Raw genomic sequence first — 18,935 nt, forward strand, 5'->3', positions numbered from 1 at the left:
CTTATTTGAACAACATAGTAATACTGTCGGGTCTCGTGAGAAAGCCCTTCCTTTTGGTAGAAGAAGCCTCACACACTACTCATCTCATGCTTCATCCTCAGCATCCTCTCCCCACCCTGGTAGGACCACGCCACCAGGGCGGACTCTACCTCCTAATGGGTAAAGAGAATGGAGGGAGTTCTTATATAAAACTCAACACGACAAATGACGGGATTAAGAAAAACTAAATATACTTTAGGGTACCCAGGCCTGTGACCTTCAATATTGGGACACCAGGTATATCTAAAAGTGTGGCTCTTCCCTCCTTAGTATCCGCCCCTCATGTTCTTCCACCCTTAAGTCAACTAGTGTCACCGAAACTCCCACAGCGCAATAGCTGTGCCTAAAAATAACCCCACAAATGAAAAATAGTTTATGTTTAGAAAGCCACCAGACTTCCAGCTCAGGTTAAAAAATGTTTTCCTTAAAGACAACAAAAAAAGTGCAGACTTCTGTCAGTTTATTAAGAACTGCCGACCTCGCTCTGAAGGTGCAGCCACTTCCATTGGGTTAAGATTTTACTTGGGCTAATTAGGGACCACAATGCTCCTACAAGGGTTCAAGAAAGTGTAGTTGTAGTCTTGTGATCGTCCCAAGCTTTACCCACGGTTGATGGAGAAGTCGTAGACCTCCCCGCAGTTTCAGGAAAATGGTCAGCTTCTCGGATTTTGGATGAAGTTACTAATTGTTTCCCTTTTTATGAAGAACTGATAGTTCTTGCTTACTTCAGGGGAAGCTAGAGATTGTTCCACTTCTAACAAAAAACTACAGACTACTGTAAAAGGAACTCATTATTTCAATCAATTAGATAACATTCCCTGAAATGGCGTACTGGACAGAAACTGCGGCAGATTAGCAATCCAGACCATTTCAAGACAGTGTAAGCTTCTTATCAGACAGGTCTTGCATTCCCCACAGCACATGCCAGATCTGTCTCCTTACTCACAAGTGCAAACTTCTTGTTCATCACCATCTGCTCGGCAAGTACGGATTGGTTGTGGAAGAGGTGGGGCTGCATGTGACTCCACATGTGTGGAAACCACCAAAAATCCTTCACGTAAGAGAGAAGTAGGTCGTCACCTTCATCCTCTGCATCCGTACCTTTCAGGGAGAAAAAGTATGCGAAAGTGTCACAAAACATGCAGAACCTGGCCAGGTGAACAGAGACAACCACCATCCATACGTATAGAGAATCTATTGCATGCAATTGCCATCACCTTGGAAGGAACAAATATTGATTATTATCCATAAAGATAAATACATTGTCATTGTAAAGACATGTTCTCTTATTTGGAAGATTGCATCTTTCAGGCTCGTTTAAACAGGTGCAATAAAGTAGCAATGTTTTGTACAAATGGAGTACAAATAATAGTGTAGAGTAGCTGTAAGGTGAAGTTATTTATCTAAAACAATATAGCTTAAGCATCACAAAAGACACCATGAGAAAATAGAAAGACACAAAAAAGAAGTAGTCCAGTGGGTCTGAGATGCACACTGTCCAATCAGTTCTCAGCTCTAGGCAACTCTCATTCAATTAGAAAATGGTAGTAACAATTCAACAGCCTTGTGAACTTTTCAAAATGTATGAAGTAGTTTCATTTTCAATATAAAAATATCATGAACATGGTGGACTGTTGGTTTAGTGGTGACTTTGCTAAGTGCACCCAATCGGTCAGATAATTTGTTTCCCCAACCCCAAATTCCAATCAAAACACCTGGTCTCGAACACTGCTCTTCAGTGGAACTTAGGACTTCTGATTTGCAAAGCACTAAGGAATTCTTGCCAAAGTGAATGTAAATATATACAGCTTTGCTCTCCACCTCAGAGTGCTTAATCAAAAATTCCCAAAAGTCAGCCATCTCACTTCGCTGTGAATCTGCAAACATTCCTCTCTCCAGCTAAGAGATTTACTTTCTCATGCAAATGGAGGCCTTTTATCTTTACCTGAATCCCCTCCCTCTTTTCACTGATGAAACAATCAGCATCTCTGCTACGAGTGTTCTCTACTGAGCAGTAGCAAAATATATGGTGTCTATACCGTAAAACTCTGATGTCTTGGCCAATATAGTAGTCTACTTTCTGGCAATTTATCAACATTACAAATGAAAGAGGCTTGAGGTCCTCTGATTTTTGGATCACTGCCTATAGGAAGGAATGGCCTATGATGCATAAGGGTTCTCCATATCTCTTGCATTTAAAATACATAAACACTTGTCACTAAGGCAAGGTAGCCAATCCTTTCATTTGCATCTTACTCTGGAGAAATTTATCTTTAGACTGAGCACATCTGCCATTGGCCCATTGTAGGAGGCAGGATGGATAATTGAGATAAATAAGTCTGGTTATGGAGGTGCTGCAGGTACCAATGAGACTGGTTGGACTGCCACAACAAAGTAGATGCTACTTGTCCACCACCTTATTCCTGGCTTCACCAGCTACCACTGCAGCCTGATGTGGTACCCTTTGCTATGAGGTCCCGTTATCATGGTTGTGCAGACTTAAGAGAAATATCCCTTTTCTCCTGCTGGGTTTTGTGGCCAACACAACGTAGAAGTGCATTAGCCTTGGAAAAAGTTACATTTAAAGAAGGGGCTGACATGTATATGCCACTTGAACAATGGTCAGCAAAACCTGTCTCACAGTGGGACTCAGCAGGGCGCTGGATGGCGGTGAGGGTGGTAAGGAAAGATCACAGTGGTGGGCAATAGAAGTTGAAAATTAATATACAGGGTCTGCTGTCTCCAAGTCAGGCACGACCGGACAGGCTTAATGAGGCAGTGGTCATTATGAAGACAGGCAGTATGGCAAGAAAATATAAGGGTTTAAATGAGAAATTACAGCATTCAGAGAAAGGCCTGAGAGTTTAAATATCGACAAGCTAAAATGACATAACAATAAAAAGCAGAGGTGGGTCTGGATTATAGAAGCAACAATGAAACCGGACTATTTGACTTCTATGTGCTAATTTGGTCTTTATGGAAAATGACTTGTCCTAATAACAGTGTCAATCTTTCAGGAAAATAAATAACACTTATAACAAGCACTGGCAAAAGCTATTGGCTTTGGCAATTTATGTTATCCATGCTGTACACCAGGGTAGCTGCTGTTCAGCATGGCTAACTGTTAGTGGCATGGAGTGTCGTAGAGTAGAGTGGGGGAGTACAGTGATGTAGAGTGGGGGAGTACAGTGATGTAGAGTGGGGGAGTACAGTGATGTAGAGTGGGGGAGTACAGTGATGTAGAGTGGGGGAGTACAGCGATGTAGAGTGGGGGAGTACAGCGATGTAGAGTGGGGGAGTACAGCGATGTAGAGTGGGGGAGTACAGCGATGTAGAGTGGGGGAGTACAGCGATGTAGAGTGGGGGAGTACAGCGATGTAGAGTGGAGGGATAGAGTGTTGTATAGTAGATTTGTTAGAGTACAGTGAACTGCAGGTCAGTGGTAGACAGCGTTGTAGAGTGGAGCGGCATAGGGTGGACTTAGGTAGTGGGGTGGATTGGATTGAGGTAGAGTGGGGTGGATTAGATTGGGGTATAGTTGGGTCAACTGGACTGAGGTATAGTGAGATGGATTGAGTGGGGTGAACTGGGGTGTGGTGAGCTGGAGTGTATTAAAATGGGGTGGGGTAGACTGGAGTGGGGTGGAGTGGACTGGATTAGGTGGACTAGATTGGAGGGGGGTGAATTGGGGGAGTGGATTGCAGTGGGGTGGATTGAATTGGAGTGCGGTGGATGGACAATTAAACTGGGGTGTATTGAGGTACACTTGTCTGGAGCGGAGTGGGGTGGATTGGAGCAGAGTAGGTGGACTGGGACAGGAGCAGAGTGGGTTAGATTATATTGTATTGGAGTGGGGTGGATAGACTGGGATAGGATGGATGGACTGCAGTGAAGTGGATTGAACTGGGTGGGATGGGGTGGATTAGTTTGGAGTAGAGTGGTTTGGTTTGAGGTGGAGTCGAGGAGTGTGGGATGATTGAACTGGGCTGGAGTGGATTGGATGAGGTTAACTGGAGTGGAATGTAGTGGAGCAGAGGGGGGACTGGAGTAGAGTGGGGTTGACTGGAGTAGAGTGGGGTAGGTTGGATTGGAGTGAGTGAACTAGATGGGGTGGACTGGATCAAACTGGCGTGGATTGAAATGGGTGGATGGATTGGAGTGCGGTTCAGTGAACTGGAGTGTGGTGGACTGGAGTGGGGTGGATTGAACTGGTGTGTATGTGGGTGGAGTGGGGTGGATAAGATGGTGTGGATTGGAGTGGGGCAGATTTAATTTAGGGATTTGATTGGATGGGGTGGATAGGAATAAGTGGACTGGATTGGAGTGAAGTGGACTGGTCTGGAGTAGGATGATTGGAGTGGAGTGGATTAAGGTGGACTGGGAGGGGGTGGACTGTAGTAGGGTCAGGTGGATTAGGTTGCATTGGGTTGGAGTGGGGTGGACTGGAGTTGGGTGGATTGTACTGAATGGGGTGGAATGAATTTGAATGGGTAGATTGGGGTAGGGTGAATTGGAGGGGGATGCATTGTATTGGATTGAAGTGTGATAGAATGGAGTGAGGTGGGTTGGAGTGGATTGGGGTGGGGTGGATTGGATGTGAATGAGGTGGGGCAGGTTGGATTAGAATGGGGTGGGCTGGATTAGCATGAGATGGGTTGGACTGGAGGGAGTGGGTGGATTTGGCTGGATTGGACTGGGTTGGACTGGACTGGAGAGGGGTGGAGCGGGGTCAACTGAGGTGTGGTGGTGTCAACTGGGGTGGACTGAGGTGTAGTGGATCTACTGGACTGGGCTGTATTCAAATGGGGTGGATTGTTTTTTATTGGAGTGGGGTGGGCTGGATTGATGTGGGGAGGATTGGATTGGGGAGGAATGAACTGGGATGGATTAGATTCAGTGGGGTGGACTGGAGTATGGTTAACTGGATTAGAGTGGGGTGGAGTGAAGTGGGGTAGATTGGTGTGGGGTGGATTGGTGTCCGGTGGACTGGAGCAAGGAGGAGTGGACTGGAGCGAGGAGGGGTGGACCGGACTGGAGTGAGGAGGGGTGGACCGGACTGGAGCGAGGAGAATTGGACTGGAGCGAGGACTGGACTGGGATAGACTGGAATGGGCGGATTGGACTGAAGTGGGGTGAATTAGATTGGGTGGGTTGGGAGGTTTGGAGAGTGGTGGATTGGACTGAGGTGAGAGGTTTGATTGGATTGGTGTGGGGTGGGTTGTAAGGTCGACTAGAGTGCAGTAGACTGAGTGGGTGGGGACTGGTGTGAGCTGGGCTGGACTGGTGTGAGCTGGTTTGGAGTGGGGTAAGTTGGACAGGGTAGACTGGTGTGGGGTGAGATGGGGTAAGCTGAAGTGGGGCTGACTGGAGTGGGGTGGATTCGGATGTACTGCACCGTTATGTGTTAAGGCATTTTGGAAATTACACATAAGCATATGCAATATTTAGAACATCATAATCATCCTCCTTTGAGAACAGCGACCATGAGCAAAAACAAAACACAACATGAGTCTGAAAAGTGAGAAAAGACTTAACAAAATAAAGCAAACTATAAAAAAAAAAAAATTGTAACTTTGCAATTTTGTTTGTCCTACTGGACACGTTTTTCCCAGTCTCACGCCTTTCAGTTTGTAGGGCTCTAGAAGTTAAAAAGAACAAAACAGTACCTCAATCACGTCAGGAGCAGCTGACGGGCACTGATTTAGTTGAATCAAGCAGTGCTTGGTCCCTGCTCCACAGAAAGAAATGGAAATTATGCTAGGCCTGCAGTGACCAAGTACTAGACTGTAAAGACGAGTGCCATGTAAGCCACAAATGGTAAGCAACAGGTGGACTCCAAGCCCCTTTTGTTAACACGGTCTTGTAAGCAGGAAACATGTGTTAGCCCATGCTATTGCAGGCTCGACCCTAAAAATGCAACGCATTAACTGCGGTTATCAATTTAAACCATGGAAATGTAGCATACTTGTTTTTGTTCATAGCGACTGTTGTGTTAAACTATCGATCTGTTGATATTTTAAGGGAGTCAGGCTTGTAATTTCAAAATTCCAGAACTCCATGTCTGGTGTATGACCTAGAAGTTATTTGGACTCTTTTTTTGTGACTGAATGCCTAATCTTTCGGAGTTTGCTATCCTCTCTAGATTACTTTCTCAAGAATGACAGTCCTTAGAGTAGACATTAGCAAAATGTACAGAATAAGGATACCTGCTTGGCACAACATAGAATAGCAGTCGCCAAGCACTGAGAAGGTACACATTTAATAGAGAAATAAAGCAGTGGAGTGCAAAAAAGTGCAGCACTGAACAAAACAAGCAAAATACAACTGTATACTATAAATCCAGCTATTCAAAACTTTAGCCGCCATAACACTGACAAACCACCCAGGCATGAGGGAACCACCTGATCAGGCTGAACTTAAATCCAGTGTCAGATTTCATGTGCGGTGTCTCATTCAATGCCACCTGAAGTATACTTTGTTTAACTTTTACACTGCTAGGGAAATCACAGCTGTACCTAGAAGAAGACAAGAATGCCTCTTTACCTGTATGGAAGAATTTCCCAGAGTACCCCAGGTTGAAGGTGAAGTTCGGGATCTGGTTGCGCAATTCATTCTGAGTGTCAAACAAGGCCTGCAAAATTGTAGAAGAAAAAACAGTATGTCCAAGTTTCCTTCTCAAGTTGTAAGGATGGTGTGAGTAGGGGGGTTTCTTGAAGTTCATGCAAGCCTGGGTGAAAGACAGCAGCCTTTAGTGGCTTGACATTGCTTGTAATGTAACTGTGCATTTGGGGATGGGGGGGTGTGCACATGTACGTAAGCATTTCTAAAGAAATAAGGTGTCTCTAAACATTGCACAGATGGGAAATATCAGTCACATTATAAACTGTCACTTTCTCAATTTGCATGACCAGATTTTGACTTCTCTCTACATGCAAAAAACTCAATCAGGCCTGGTAACCCCACTTCAAAGACATGGTGTGGAATTACAGCAATCAAGCTTAGTAAAAGTCACAACCACCTTTCTAAAAGAGTAAAAATATGTCAACATCCCACAGTTACACATAATGTGATTATAACATATTTAAAGGTGAAGGGAATACTTTAGTGATTAAGATTATAATATGGAAAATAAGGATGTCATTGTATGTTTTACCGTGCTCCAGTTGGGAGTACCTTGTCTTTAATAATTCAAGCGGAAACTATCAACCCTCTTTATACATTATCCATTCAATTGTAAGCCCTTCTTATTTCCACGGTCTCATTACCTTGTCTTTTCTCTTTTTCATTTTAAGTCTCAATTCTTCTTCCTTTTCAGGTTGAGCGCGGAAGCAAATATTCTGTGGGCTTTTAACCACACCCATCACTTTCACTTGTTCGTAGGCTTGCCTTTCAAAAATCACTTGATGTTATTGGTAAATGCTTTACGTTTGTTCCGCCTTGGGGCGGTTTGGTTACCGCCTTGGAGACTGACCCTGTTACATGGCGAACTGCACAACTGCCGACATACTTCAGCGTGGGCAGACTATTTTTTTATTTTGTTTCTCGCCTTGGTGCTCAATGTTGGCCAGGGAGCTCAAGGCGCGAATTCCATTGGCTGTATTGAAGCACTGGTCACATTGTTCACACTGTTACCTAATCAGAGTCATTTCTTTTGGCTCTCCCCTTCATGCTCCATAGCTATCACAAAAACACTTCTAATTGATAAACGCTTTACGTAAAAAACACAGAAATCCTCAAAGTGGCTCTCCCGCCACAGCGGGAGAGACGATACTACAATATTCACTGCACCTGGGAAACTCACCCCATAATGCTTAGCAAACATTCTTTTACAAAACAGTTTTGTCCATTACTCAGCCTATGGTTATCCTAGGACAAAGGGACCACCAGTTAAATGTTCAACACAGCACTCTGTCTAGGTCAACTCTGGGCCTCCACACTAGGTTAGTGGGGGGCCCAAAAGAATAACCCCTCCCACTATTCACTGTCTTTTTAAGCTCTCTCGTGGCTGGAACTTGTTTTACAGCTGAGAGTTTGTGTTTAAGGGTCTTGTTTGTAATATCATAGTGGGCCTGCTAGTCTTGAAAATGGTAATGCACTGCACCCTCTAGAGCAGTGGTTCCCAACCTGTGGTCATGGGACCCCCTAAGGGTCCGCAAAGCCTTCTCAGGCAGTCCGCGACTGCTTAGAAAAGTAAATAATATTAACAAAATACATACCCAGCTTTCAGGAATGACTCAATAGCTGGAATCCCCGAATTCCAATAATGATTCAGTGGGGCTCCCCAGGTTCCAATAATGATAAAGTGAGGGTCCACAGAAGTCAAAAGGTTGGGAACCACTGCTCTGGAGGCTGAATATATGGCTGCACTTGCCTTATTTTCTGCCATTCTGTTTGCATGCGGTTATGCCCTCTAGACACTAACTATATGGCTAGATGAACATGTTTCTAAGAAATGCTATTTTTATTGTGGTGTCCTCTACGGGCTATTCCGAGCATTACAGTCAACATACTACAATATTCTCAGCACTTGGAAACTCACCCTATAATGCTTTGCAGGGCAGTCTTTTTACAAAACATTATTGCTCATAACATGTTCACTGCAACATGCTCGTTCTTTCTAGATCATCTCTGGGTCCCCACACTAGGTTAGTGGGGACCCCAAAAAAATAACCCATAACAACATTCAGTATATTTGCAAGCTCTCTTATGGCTGGTACATTTGTTCTGCACCTGAGACTAGTTTGTGTTTTAAGGGCCTTGTTTGAAAAACATATTCCAGTAGGCCTACTAGCCCTTTATTTATATGCAAGGCCACTGGAATTATGCAGCATAAAAGGACCCAAATATGCAGCATTGTTGGCCAATTAATGTGGCAAGAGAAGTGCAGTTGTAAATTTACAATGCCAACAGCTCCACTCAAATAAATGTGAGACCTATTGTATTGCGAATGCTTGTTAAAATGGAGGATCCCAAGGAAATTCCTCAGTCTTGTGGTGCAAATCTTATGTATCACTGTAAGTTATCACTGTTATTGCATGCATAATGATCTTTTGTACAATGGAAATGCAAGAGAACATACCTTGTTACCTTTACAGGTTATCAGGACGCTTGACAAGGAGTGTAGTAATATTTCTATTATTATCCTGGTCAGATATGCAACAATCACACTACCACAGAGGCTTTAAGAACCAAAATTTACAATCCTTAAAAGGTTTTACTAATATTCCTTTCAAAACCCCACTCATCTTCCGGCCACTAACATAAACCTCATTACTAATACTGGAAAGCTGGCAAGAACTACGGAAAAACTTCGGCAACCAAGTCATTGTGTATGGATTCTTGAAGAGCACAAACTGCAAGCGAGGTTTCTCCACAACTCGCCTTCTCTTAATGGGTATGAGCTACCATGCACCCCTAACACTATAACACAATTAACTACAGCAAAATCACCACCCAAGACAAGTTAACAAAGGAAACAGGAGGCTGGCTGTCCCAAAGCTGTTGGAATTTCAGAGTGACTGAACATCAGAAAATCTCAGTTTCTGTGCAGGCCAGTACAGTATCAACACAGCAGAGCTACTTAGATTTATGCAGTGAAAGGGTACTTGAGTAGGTTTCTTGTCTTCCCGAACAGGCTCAATTACAACCATTCAACAAGTACCACATATCTACTTCACACTCACAAGTACATTTGAATTCACATTTGTGCAGTAGTATACTAAAGTCAGGAATGCCTATCCACCTAAATGGATGCTGTAAACACACTTAGATATAAATTTGCTTGTCAAATGTTTTGTCCGTGTGTGGTTGGGACAGCGTGTGTTTGTTCATGGTGGGCACATTATTGATTTCCTTTTTGTGCTTTTTATACCATTTTATGCGGGTCGAATTTATCTGCATTTAAACTTTTTTCAATAAATAGCAGCCGATGAAATTATTCATAAGTGGTTTTTGACTCTACTATTTTACGAGCTCATTTTGGATGATGTGCAGCCCTTGGTGTGCGATTATACTGCACCAGTTTTTTTGAATACATATATATATATATATATATATATATATATATATATATATATATATATATATATATGAGAGATATAGATATATTACATTACATTTTCATTATTGTCAGTTATGGCAAAAAGAATTTGACTATGATCATTAACTCATCATCTGTTTTTTATACCTTCACATCTTCCACCTTCATGCGGGTGCCCTCCTTGCCAACGAAGATGTCATCAATGTCAACCAGGATGTAGCGGTCAAGAGAGAGGGAAAGTCTTTTGCCAGTCAAGAAGGAGACAGCATCAACAAACACAAGCTTGTGGAGCCAAAAGTTGAGGTTATTTCCAAAAAGAACCCTCTGAATGCCATCATGAAGACCGAGATCCTGCACCACTGTGGTGTGCAGGGCTGCGTTGACACTCATGTGTGGTATTGACTCTGCAGACTTCGTCTTGGCAAGCAGGACTGGCTCGTAGGTGGAATGGTTGGACTGGAAGACCGTCCAGTCTTCGCCAGGCAGCAGACCTTTCTCCACCTCACTGGGACGTGTGATGTAGAGTAGAGGGGACTTCGGATTAATACTGCAGTCTTTCAGTCCCAGGTTTGAATGAAGAAATAGGGGGAAGCCTTTCAACTGTGCACTGAGTAAACTGTTCTCATTGGCCTGTAAAAGCAAAATATAACATTAAAGATGTTTTCCAAACTCACATGATAAACACACCTCGTTGTACATTCTGACCTTGGTCAGGAAAAGCTGGTTCACATAGAAATAAGAACCTCTGCTCTTGCATCAAGTTCGAAGAACAAGGCATCCTAACAAGGCAAGATGGACTATGGCTCATGACCCAGCCTATGATAATGAATCTTTACATGACAAAATAAATCCAATATGAGCAGAACCTATACTGAAGCCACCTGAAAGCAAGATTAAATGTTTAGCTTCTCTCAACTCAAAGCATCCTCACTATCTGCTAATTGACAGGTCCGACTGGAACACAAAATCAGAACTGTTCAAACCAGCCCCCTGTTACAGCAGGTTGGGACTAGAATGAATCTCATTCAAAGGCAACACAAAGACAAATAAAGCTTCTGATGCTTCATAAAGAAAAGATGGATGCAATGACTGTGGGTTCTGAACACCACTTGAGAATGAAGGGTTGAGTGCATACTGCAATTAATGATCTGGCTTTGCTTGCCATAATCTATGTTTTCCTTCTGAAGTACAGTCTTAACACACGGCTGAATTATTGTGATTTGAAAAATAGGGTTTGGTTTTCTATCCAAAAACAGCCCCCTCAACTATAACCCAATTTCTTATATAGCTGGTGTCCAATGGCACAGTGAGCTCGGCTACTTAGGGTGGTAAATCAAAAACAAATAGCCGGAAACCGCTGTAGGTGGTTGATGTTCCAGCCCAGATAGGACCAGTCTTGGAAGTCTGGACTGGACTGTTCCTACTGCAGCAAGACCAAGAATGATTTGCATATGGCTTAGTCTAAAGTGAGGTGGCACGGTGGGCAATAAAGAAAATATTTATAATAAGTAAAGTGTATATATATATATGTGTGTGTGTGTGTGTGTGTGTGTGTGTGTGTATATATATATATATAAAATTATATATATATATAAAGCATTCTTGCTATCACTGTGTTTGATCTCCCTTTGAGCACAACCGTTTTTCAAACCCCTATTCCCAAATTGTAATACTCAAGGAAAGTCAAGCTTTGCTAAACTATTACCATGCCTGGCCAGGCCCTGGTAAATCGGATTAGTGAGTTTTAACGACAAGGCCTTGCTCTGAAAACAGAATCGGTCCAAAACCCATGAAATCCATAGTGTTGGTTTTGGGAGACTGGCAGCACGAAAATGGCAGCTATCACTGCAGTCCAAGTGGGTGACTGCTCTCCTCGTAAGAAGTTTTTTTTTTTTTTTTTTTGAATCTCAAATGTCATCCAAATGACACGTCGCTGTCAATTGAAGACTTGCACTGATGACAGTGATGTAGTTATTCAAAAGGCAATACCTGCTGCTCTTCAAAATAAGTTTGCCTCTTGTTTGGTTATAAAGTACATAGTTCAACACATTCGTTGGTGCACATATGGACAGGAATCTATCTTTCCTCCAGTTTTGACCAGCATAGTAGAAAAGAAAATATGTTACTTACTTGTAACTGTAGTTCTCTAGTATTGGTATCTTTCATAGATTCACATACTTGAATCATTCCCCATCGTCGAAGTGGGAGCCCCCAGGTTAACCTATAAAGCAGTAGAGGACAACCAGCATAGAAGTCAATGTTAGAGACATTCACGTCTACAGATTATGAGTATCATTAAAAATGACTCGAGACCATCCAATCAGGCAACAGCACCGTTTAAAACCCTCACCACAGAGGCTCCAGTTCATCAGATTTTCCCTCACAAGGTGAGGTAGAAGGTAAAAGCAAGGAGCAATAAGAGGAGCCTCTATGGAGAGGAGGGTGGGTCGCATGTGAATCTATGAAAGATTCCAATACTGGAGAATAACACTTACATGTGAGTAACTTATTTTCTTCTCCAGTATTGGATCTTTCATAGATTCACATGCACAAATTAGAATAGGCATCAGTTTGTATATGTAAATAACAGTATTACCAAAAGGAAGCGGATGGTGGGAAAAAAAAGAATTAGAATTTGGCTCACCTTACTGGAATAGATGGGTAAAACAGCTTGCCCTACTGCAGTATGTGAATTTGTCAGCTGCGTCCAGACATTAATGTTGGATGAAGGTGTGTCTGCTGGCCCACGTAGCCACTCTACAGATCTACTGAATCTGTGCACCAGCAAACAGGACCACGGATGAGGATACGGCTCGTCAAATGGGCCTTAACTCTGCGCATCAATGATTTTCTTGCTTTAACATGGCAGAATTGGATGGCTGCTTCAATCCACCTTGCCATAGTGAACTTGAAATCTGGCAATCTTTTGCTTACATTGCCAAACGTTATAAACAACTGGTCTTATTTGAGAGATTGTGTTCTGTGTAAATAGAGCTTAATGTACCAAGGTGTGGACAGACTGCTCTGCCATTGTTTGAGGATTTGGAAAAAAAAGTCTTTAAAACAATGCGCTCATTAAGATGAAACTCCGAAGGTATTTTAGGTATGAATTTGGGGTTAGTTCTCAAGACAACACTCTTTCTTGAACAGTCTAAAAGGCTCTTCTATGGTAAATGCTTATAGTTCACCAACTTTCCTTGCTGATGTAAGTGCTACTAGCAATGCCATTTTCCAAGTGAGATATTTTAAGTCTGCCTTGTGGACTGGTTTGAACAGGGCTTTCATTAACTGGCTTAATACAATGTTGAGATGCCAGGCAGGAGGAGGATCCTTCAAAAGGAAGGAAAACCCTGAAAAGCCCTTTGATGAACATTTTGATGATTCTTGATGACCAAAGTAAAGGTGACTAGTCCACTCCCCTAAAGCGAGATAATGGCACTAGATATACCCTTATGGAATAATGAGCAAAGCCAGATTTTGCTAGATGTAAGAGATATGGCAAAATATGTTTAGGGATTGGAGAGAATGGGTGTAAACCGTTTTGTTGGCACCAAATATTGAAACGTTTCAATTTCAGCTTATATGACTTGTTGGTGGAGCCCACTCTTGCCTTAACCAGGATTTCTCTGCAGTCCATGGAAATGTCTAGATTTTGGAAATCAGAAGCCAGGTCGATAAACAGACATCAGATTGGGGTGCAGTATCTGGCCCTTGTTCATTGTTAACAATGTCGGAGTGTGCGTCAGTTGGATATGGGGTTGTTCCGAAAGCAGAATTAGTTCTGTGTACCAGAAGTGCTGGGCCGTTTGGAAGCAATGAGGATGAGCTATCATGGTTCTATCTTCATTTTCCTTAGTATATGTGGGTTTAAAGAAATCAGGGGGGGAAAGCATATGCAAATATTTTTGACCATCTTATCAAAAATGAATTCCCCCACAATCCTTTCTGGTGATGCCAGCTTGCGTAGTATAGGTATTTGCGGTTATTCCTTGTCTCAAATAGGTCTAGATATGGTATGCCCCATCGAGTAAAGAGGTCTTACAGGAGTTAAGGTTTGAGCTCCCACCCGTAGCAAGTTGGAAGTCAACCTGCTTAGTGTGTCTGCCAGTCCATTTGACGTCCCTTTCAAATGTGCCACCCTCAGTGATATCTTGTTCTGTATAACCCACTTCCAGAGCTCCTGGGCTTGGTGTGACTGGGCTGCCAATCTTGTTTCTCCCCATTTAAGCAGTGCATGCTGGTGGTGTTGCGGGTTATGAACTTGCAATTCTGGGAAAGAACTAGAAGAGAGCTAGAGCTATGGCCTTTAGTTCCAGACGATTTAGGTGCAGTTTCTTTTCGGAGATGGACCATTTCTGCTGACAGATACTGGAGATGAGCGTCCCTTCCCTCTAGGGACACATCTGTTGTGATGACAAAGTCTGCCACCTGTGGTAGAAAAGTCAATCTTCCCGATATGTTCACTTTTGGAGCCCACCACTGCATGGATGAGACCATTATTTGAGTAATTTGAATGAAATCTTCGAAAGATCCATGGGCGTGCGTCCACGGCTTGTCTAATTCTTCTTCTAATGAACGCATGTGCAGTCTGCGTTGGGATCAGGGGAATGCAAGGTAGCATTCTGAGGAGCGACTTCTACAGTTGAACTGAAATGGACTATTTTGGTAAGCTTTTGGGCTAATCACTGGATCTTGTTCTGTCTTTCCAGAGACACAGAAGCTTTGTCTGTCTTGGTGACCACAACTGCGCTGAGGAAGGAGAGCCTTGTATTCGGTGTGAGAGATGACTTTGCTCATTGTGAGTTCTAGTTTCTTAAACAATGAACAGCACATGGTCTTATTGGCTGTGGCTTTTGAGATGTTGAAGCCTTGATTAACCAATCGTCCAAGTATGGGAATATTTGCACTCCTTTCTGCCAGACATTTGGTGAATATGCGAAGAGCTGACTTTAATCCGAAAGGGAGAACCTTGAACTGGTAGGGGGTGCCAGCTACCTGAAATCATAAGTATTTTCGATGTTTGGGAGGAATGGAGATATGTAAATATACATCCTGGAAGTTGAGAGCTTTCATATGGTCCCATTGATTGAGAAGATGTAAGACGACCATTCGAAATAAAAGCTTTTTTAAATACTTGTTTAGTTTCCAAAGATGTAAGATCGTGTGCCAGTCTCCTGATTTTTTCCTGATGAGGAAGAAACAGGAGTAGAAACAGAATCCCTTCTGAGACTTCAGAACCTTTTCTATTGCCCCCATTTTTATCATAAGAGAATGTTCCATCAGTAGCTGTTTTAGATGTGGCGGGGGTGATCCTTTGGATGGGGCATTTTGTGATTTGTTGATGAATCTGAGGGTATGTTCCCAAGCTATGACGTCCAGAACCCATTTCTCCATTGTTATACCTTACCACTGATGAGGGAAGTGGAAAATACGATCCCCAAGATGTTTTGTGTAGGGGTAGCCAGCACTGGTGTAAGGTCACTGTTTCCTTGCAGTGTCTCGCTCTCTAGTGGGCTGCTTCCCTCTTGATGGCGGATTGTAAGCTGCCAAAGGTGGTTGTATGTACTGTTGCGCATACTGCAAACAATATTGCCCCTGATAAGGCTGATACTGCTGCCTATAAGATTGAAATCTTTCTCAAGAGGAAAAAGGTTCCTGCTGCTGGCTCCTCGAAAGGGCTGCCTCTTCATTTGCAATGTTCCTAAGGATATGGCAGTATCCGTATCAGTCTTGAATGCTTGAAAAGCATCATCAATATGCTTGCCAAACAATGCTTCACCATCATAAGTCATGTCCAAAAGTTTGCTCTGTACTTCTTGTCTGAAGATTGTTGCTTTCAGCCAGGCCTGCCTTCTGAGTACAGCTACTCTTGCTAACTGCTGAAATTCTGTTGAGGAGATATCAATAGTACAGCCTATTATCGCCTCAGGGGCTCGTTCTCAGTCCCGGAGAATCTTTACACCCTTTTCCTTAGATTCTTTAGGCAGAAGATCTATTAATTGGGACACACTCGACCTCATTTGCCTGTTGAATCTACATAGTATTGCTAGGGAATTAGCTGCCCGTACAGTGAGTGCTGCTATACTTGAAAACCGCTTCCAAATGGAGACAAGGCTGCGCCCGTCTCTATCCGGTGGTGTAGCGATAGGTGCAGAACGGTTCTTCAGGTGCCTTCGAGCAGCTTGACTAATAACCGAGTCTGGTATAGGGTGATACACAAGGAATGCTGGTGCATTATCTGGCGCCTCATATTTTTGTCCAGGATTTTTCATAGTATATTGCCTTCATCGACTTCATGGGCTCCTTAAAATCGCACAGGAAGCAGTCTGCCTGCTTGGTGGTTAAGGGTAACTGGAAGCACTTTGCTGTATACTGCATGAAATTATGAGAGCCCCCTATATGGTCTGTGTCAAGTCCACTGGAAGTGGTAGAGGTAGAGTTGGTGGGTGTTATATAAACATACACTTGGTAGTGGTTGAAGCCTGATTCCTGCTCTCTCCTTCTTGAGCCCCTTCTGAAGTGTCAGGGTCATCTGCTGGTGGATCTGCCAAAGGTAGTTTTGACAAGGGAGGCACTGGTAGAGGCAATGTGACAGGACGAGTCAGTGGCGTCTGCCGTGAAGATCTTATGGGTGTTTGAAGATGCGACAGTGGCACAGATGGAGCAGGTTCTGGGAAATGTTTACAGTAATCTCAGACGATGTCCTGTTGGTTAGATATTAACTCTTGTGACATCTGAAACGTATGGTCCTGATGACCTCATGGAGAATACACAGTCTGTTCACCCGATTTTGTGTTGTCTTGATAGCAATGGTCATCTTCATCCTCGTCTTGATATTGAACATGTAATTCTGAGGGGCTGTGAGACACTCCAAAGAGGGCTTCCTCACCTGACTCCTCATCTAAAACATGAGCTCGTAGGAATAGAGAAATTTTGCTAGGAGACATTTGTACCAGAAGAATGGCGTCCATTGGAGACGTTCCAGAGAGTGACAAGATGTAAGTAGGCATTAAAGGTGTTAAAGGCGCCTTTGGAATCTACGTCAAAGGTGACTTAGTTGCTTTCGGCGTTGACGATTTCTTTACTGTCATCAGTGATGGGCGTTTTCGCTGACGAAATCGTCAACAAGTGTCTCGTCAACAGTGTGGTTATTGGCGGTTCCTTCATCGATGGGACTGTAGATGACAGTGTCTTCGTCGACAAGGCTGTCGGCGGTGTCTTAGTCGATAGAGAGGGTGCTGATGTTGACAGTTTGCTCGTCGGAAAGCCGGTCAGCAGTGGCATCGACACTGAGGTAATTGATGATCTCTTATATGGCTGTTTTGGTGTCAAAGAGACAGGAAGTTTCTTAATTGAAGGGGTCATCGATAATAATTTGCAGGAGATTATGGTCGCCAAAGCTAGTGGAGACAAGGAAATTCTCATTGACTATGCCGCAATAGTAAACGTCGACGTCATTTTTGGATATTTTGACATGGTCAGAGTTCTAGGCTGATATAAGATGACTAATATATCCGACCTGACAATAATCTAGAAGTAGCTGTTCTGAGGTAGAAACTGAGCAGAGGGCAGGTAGAGTTCAGTCACACGTGTGGTAGAAAATCTGAGGGACTGGAGCCTCTGTAGTGAGGGTTCTAAAGGTTGCAAATGCCTGATTGGATGTACTTTGGGTCATTTTTTAATGATACTAATAAGCTGTAAAAGTGAATGTCTCCCACACTGACTTCTATGCAGGTTGTACGCTACTGCTTTATAGGTTACGGTGGGACTCTCACTTCAATGGGGCCTGATTCAAGCATGTGAATCTATGAAAGATCCAATACTAGAGAAGTATAGCTTGGTCTTGCATACTTTTATCCAATTCACGATTGCCTAAAAGCCACCATTTACTCTCTAAAGTGTGTTCATTTATTTTGTTAGGGTGAATGGATATTAGACTGCAAATTAAATTCTAAATTATTTTAAATGAATCTGCAAACTCTCTTTCAGTGTGTCACCTTGGACAATTTCTCTTTACTATGAGCCTGTGGGCTTTCATTAAGGTCAATCAAGTACATGTTTTTTCAATATTTCTTTTTTATTTATTTATTTATTATTTTTAAACAGTATCATAAGGATCTACATGTTGATAACTAACAGGCCACTTACAAGCTCTGCTTGGTCTTCAACACTCGTCTCCTAATGGGAAAGGGATATGGTGGATATGTCCTGCACTTGGGATAAAAACCAGTCTGTTTTAATAGTGGATGGGCAGAGTACTGCAGATATTGTTTGGAGCATATATATGGATTTATTATGCAGACAGAAACTTTCTAGGTGCATTGTACAGACTCTAGCCACTGGTACCTTATTGAATATTCCTCTATATTGCAATATCAAACTATACATGTTTTGCTTTTGGATGTTTCTTGATTTGTATTCTGCTATTTTTACCTGTAAGATTGTGCTAAACACAGTAAAGAATAATAATTGACGCAGTGTATTGTCTGGGGGTCAAAGTTTCTTCTGGTGACTTCCATTTTCAAACTTTCATGAAACAGGTACCACTTGTTCATACCATTAAAAAACAATTCAGTTAACACAAGACACAAATTGTGATCACATGCAATTTCAGAAGTGCACGTCACACATAGGAGTACTGTGGAGAATGCTGGGCACATGATACAATTTGTGATGTGAATTTATTTAGGCACAAACATACTTCTGTCATTTTTCTTGTACTGGTGATGTATGTGGCTAAATTAAGATTTACATATGTGCATTTTTTTAAAGGCTCCCATCCAGTGGAGAGCAATTTGCGAGTAACAATTGATGTCATGAAGCACTAATGCTGGTAACCATGCCACAGAAGCTGAGA

General features: G+C 42.8%; 1 protein-coding gene across 1 annotated transcript in view; it reads right to left on the reverse strand.

The window, feature by feature from the left end:
• NDST1 (N-deacetylase and N-sulfotransferase 1) overlaps positions 1 to 18,935 on the reverse strand; it is a 484,786-nt gene that overhangs the window by 283,311 nt on the left and 182,540 nt on the right. Inside the window, exons 3-5 of the mRNA XM_069199555.1 lie at positions 10,226 to 10,708; positions 6,583 to 6,670; positions 986 to 1,140 (exon numbers count right to left, since the gene is read on the reverse strand). Coding sequence (XP_069055656.1) covers positions 986 to 1,140; positions 6,583 to 6,670; positions 10,226 to 10,708 — 726 coding nt within the window. The remainder of the gene's footprint in view (positions 1 to 985; positions 1,141 to 6,582; positions 6,671 to 10,225; positions 10,709 to 18,935) is intronic.

This window comes from Pleurodeles waltl, chromosome 7 (assembly GCF_031143425.1).
Source record: "Pleurodeles waltl isolate 20211129_DDA chromosome 7, aPleWal1.hap1.20221129, whole genome shotgun sequence".
NCBI lineage: Eukaryota > Metazoa > Chordata > Amphibia > Caudata > Salamandridae > Pleurodeles > Pleurodeles waltl.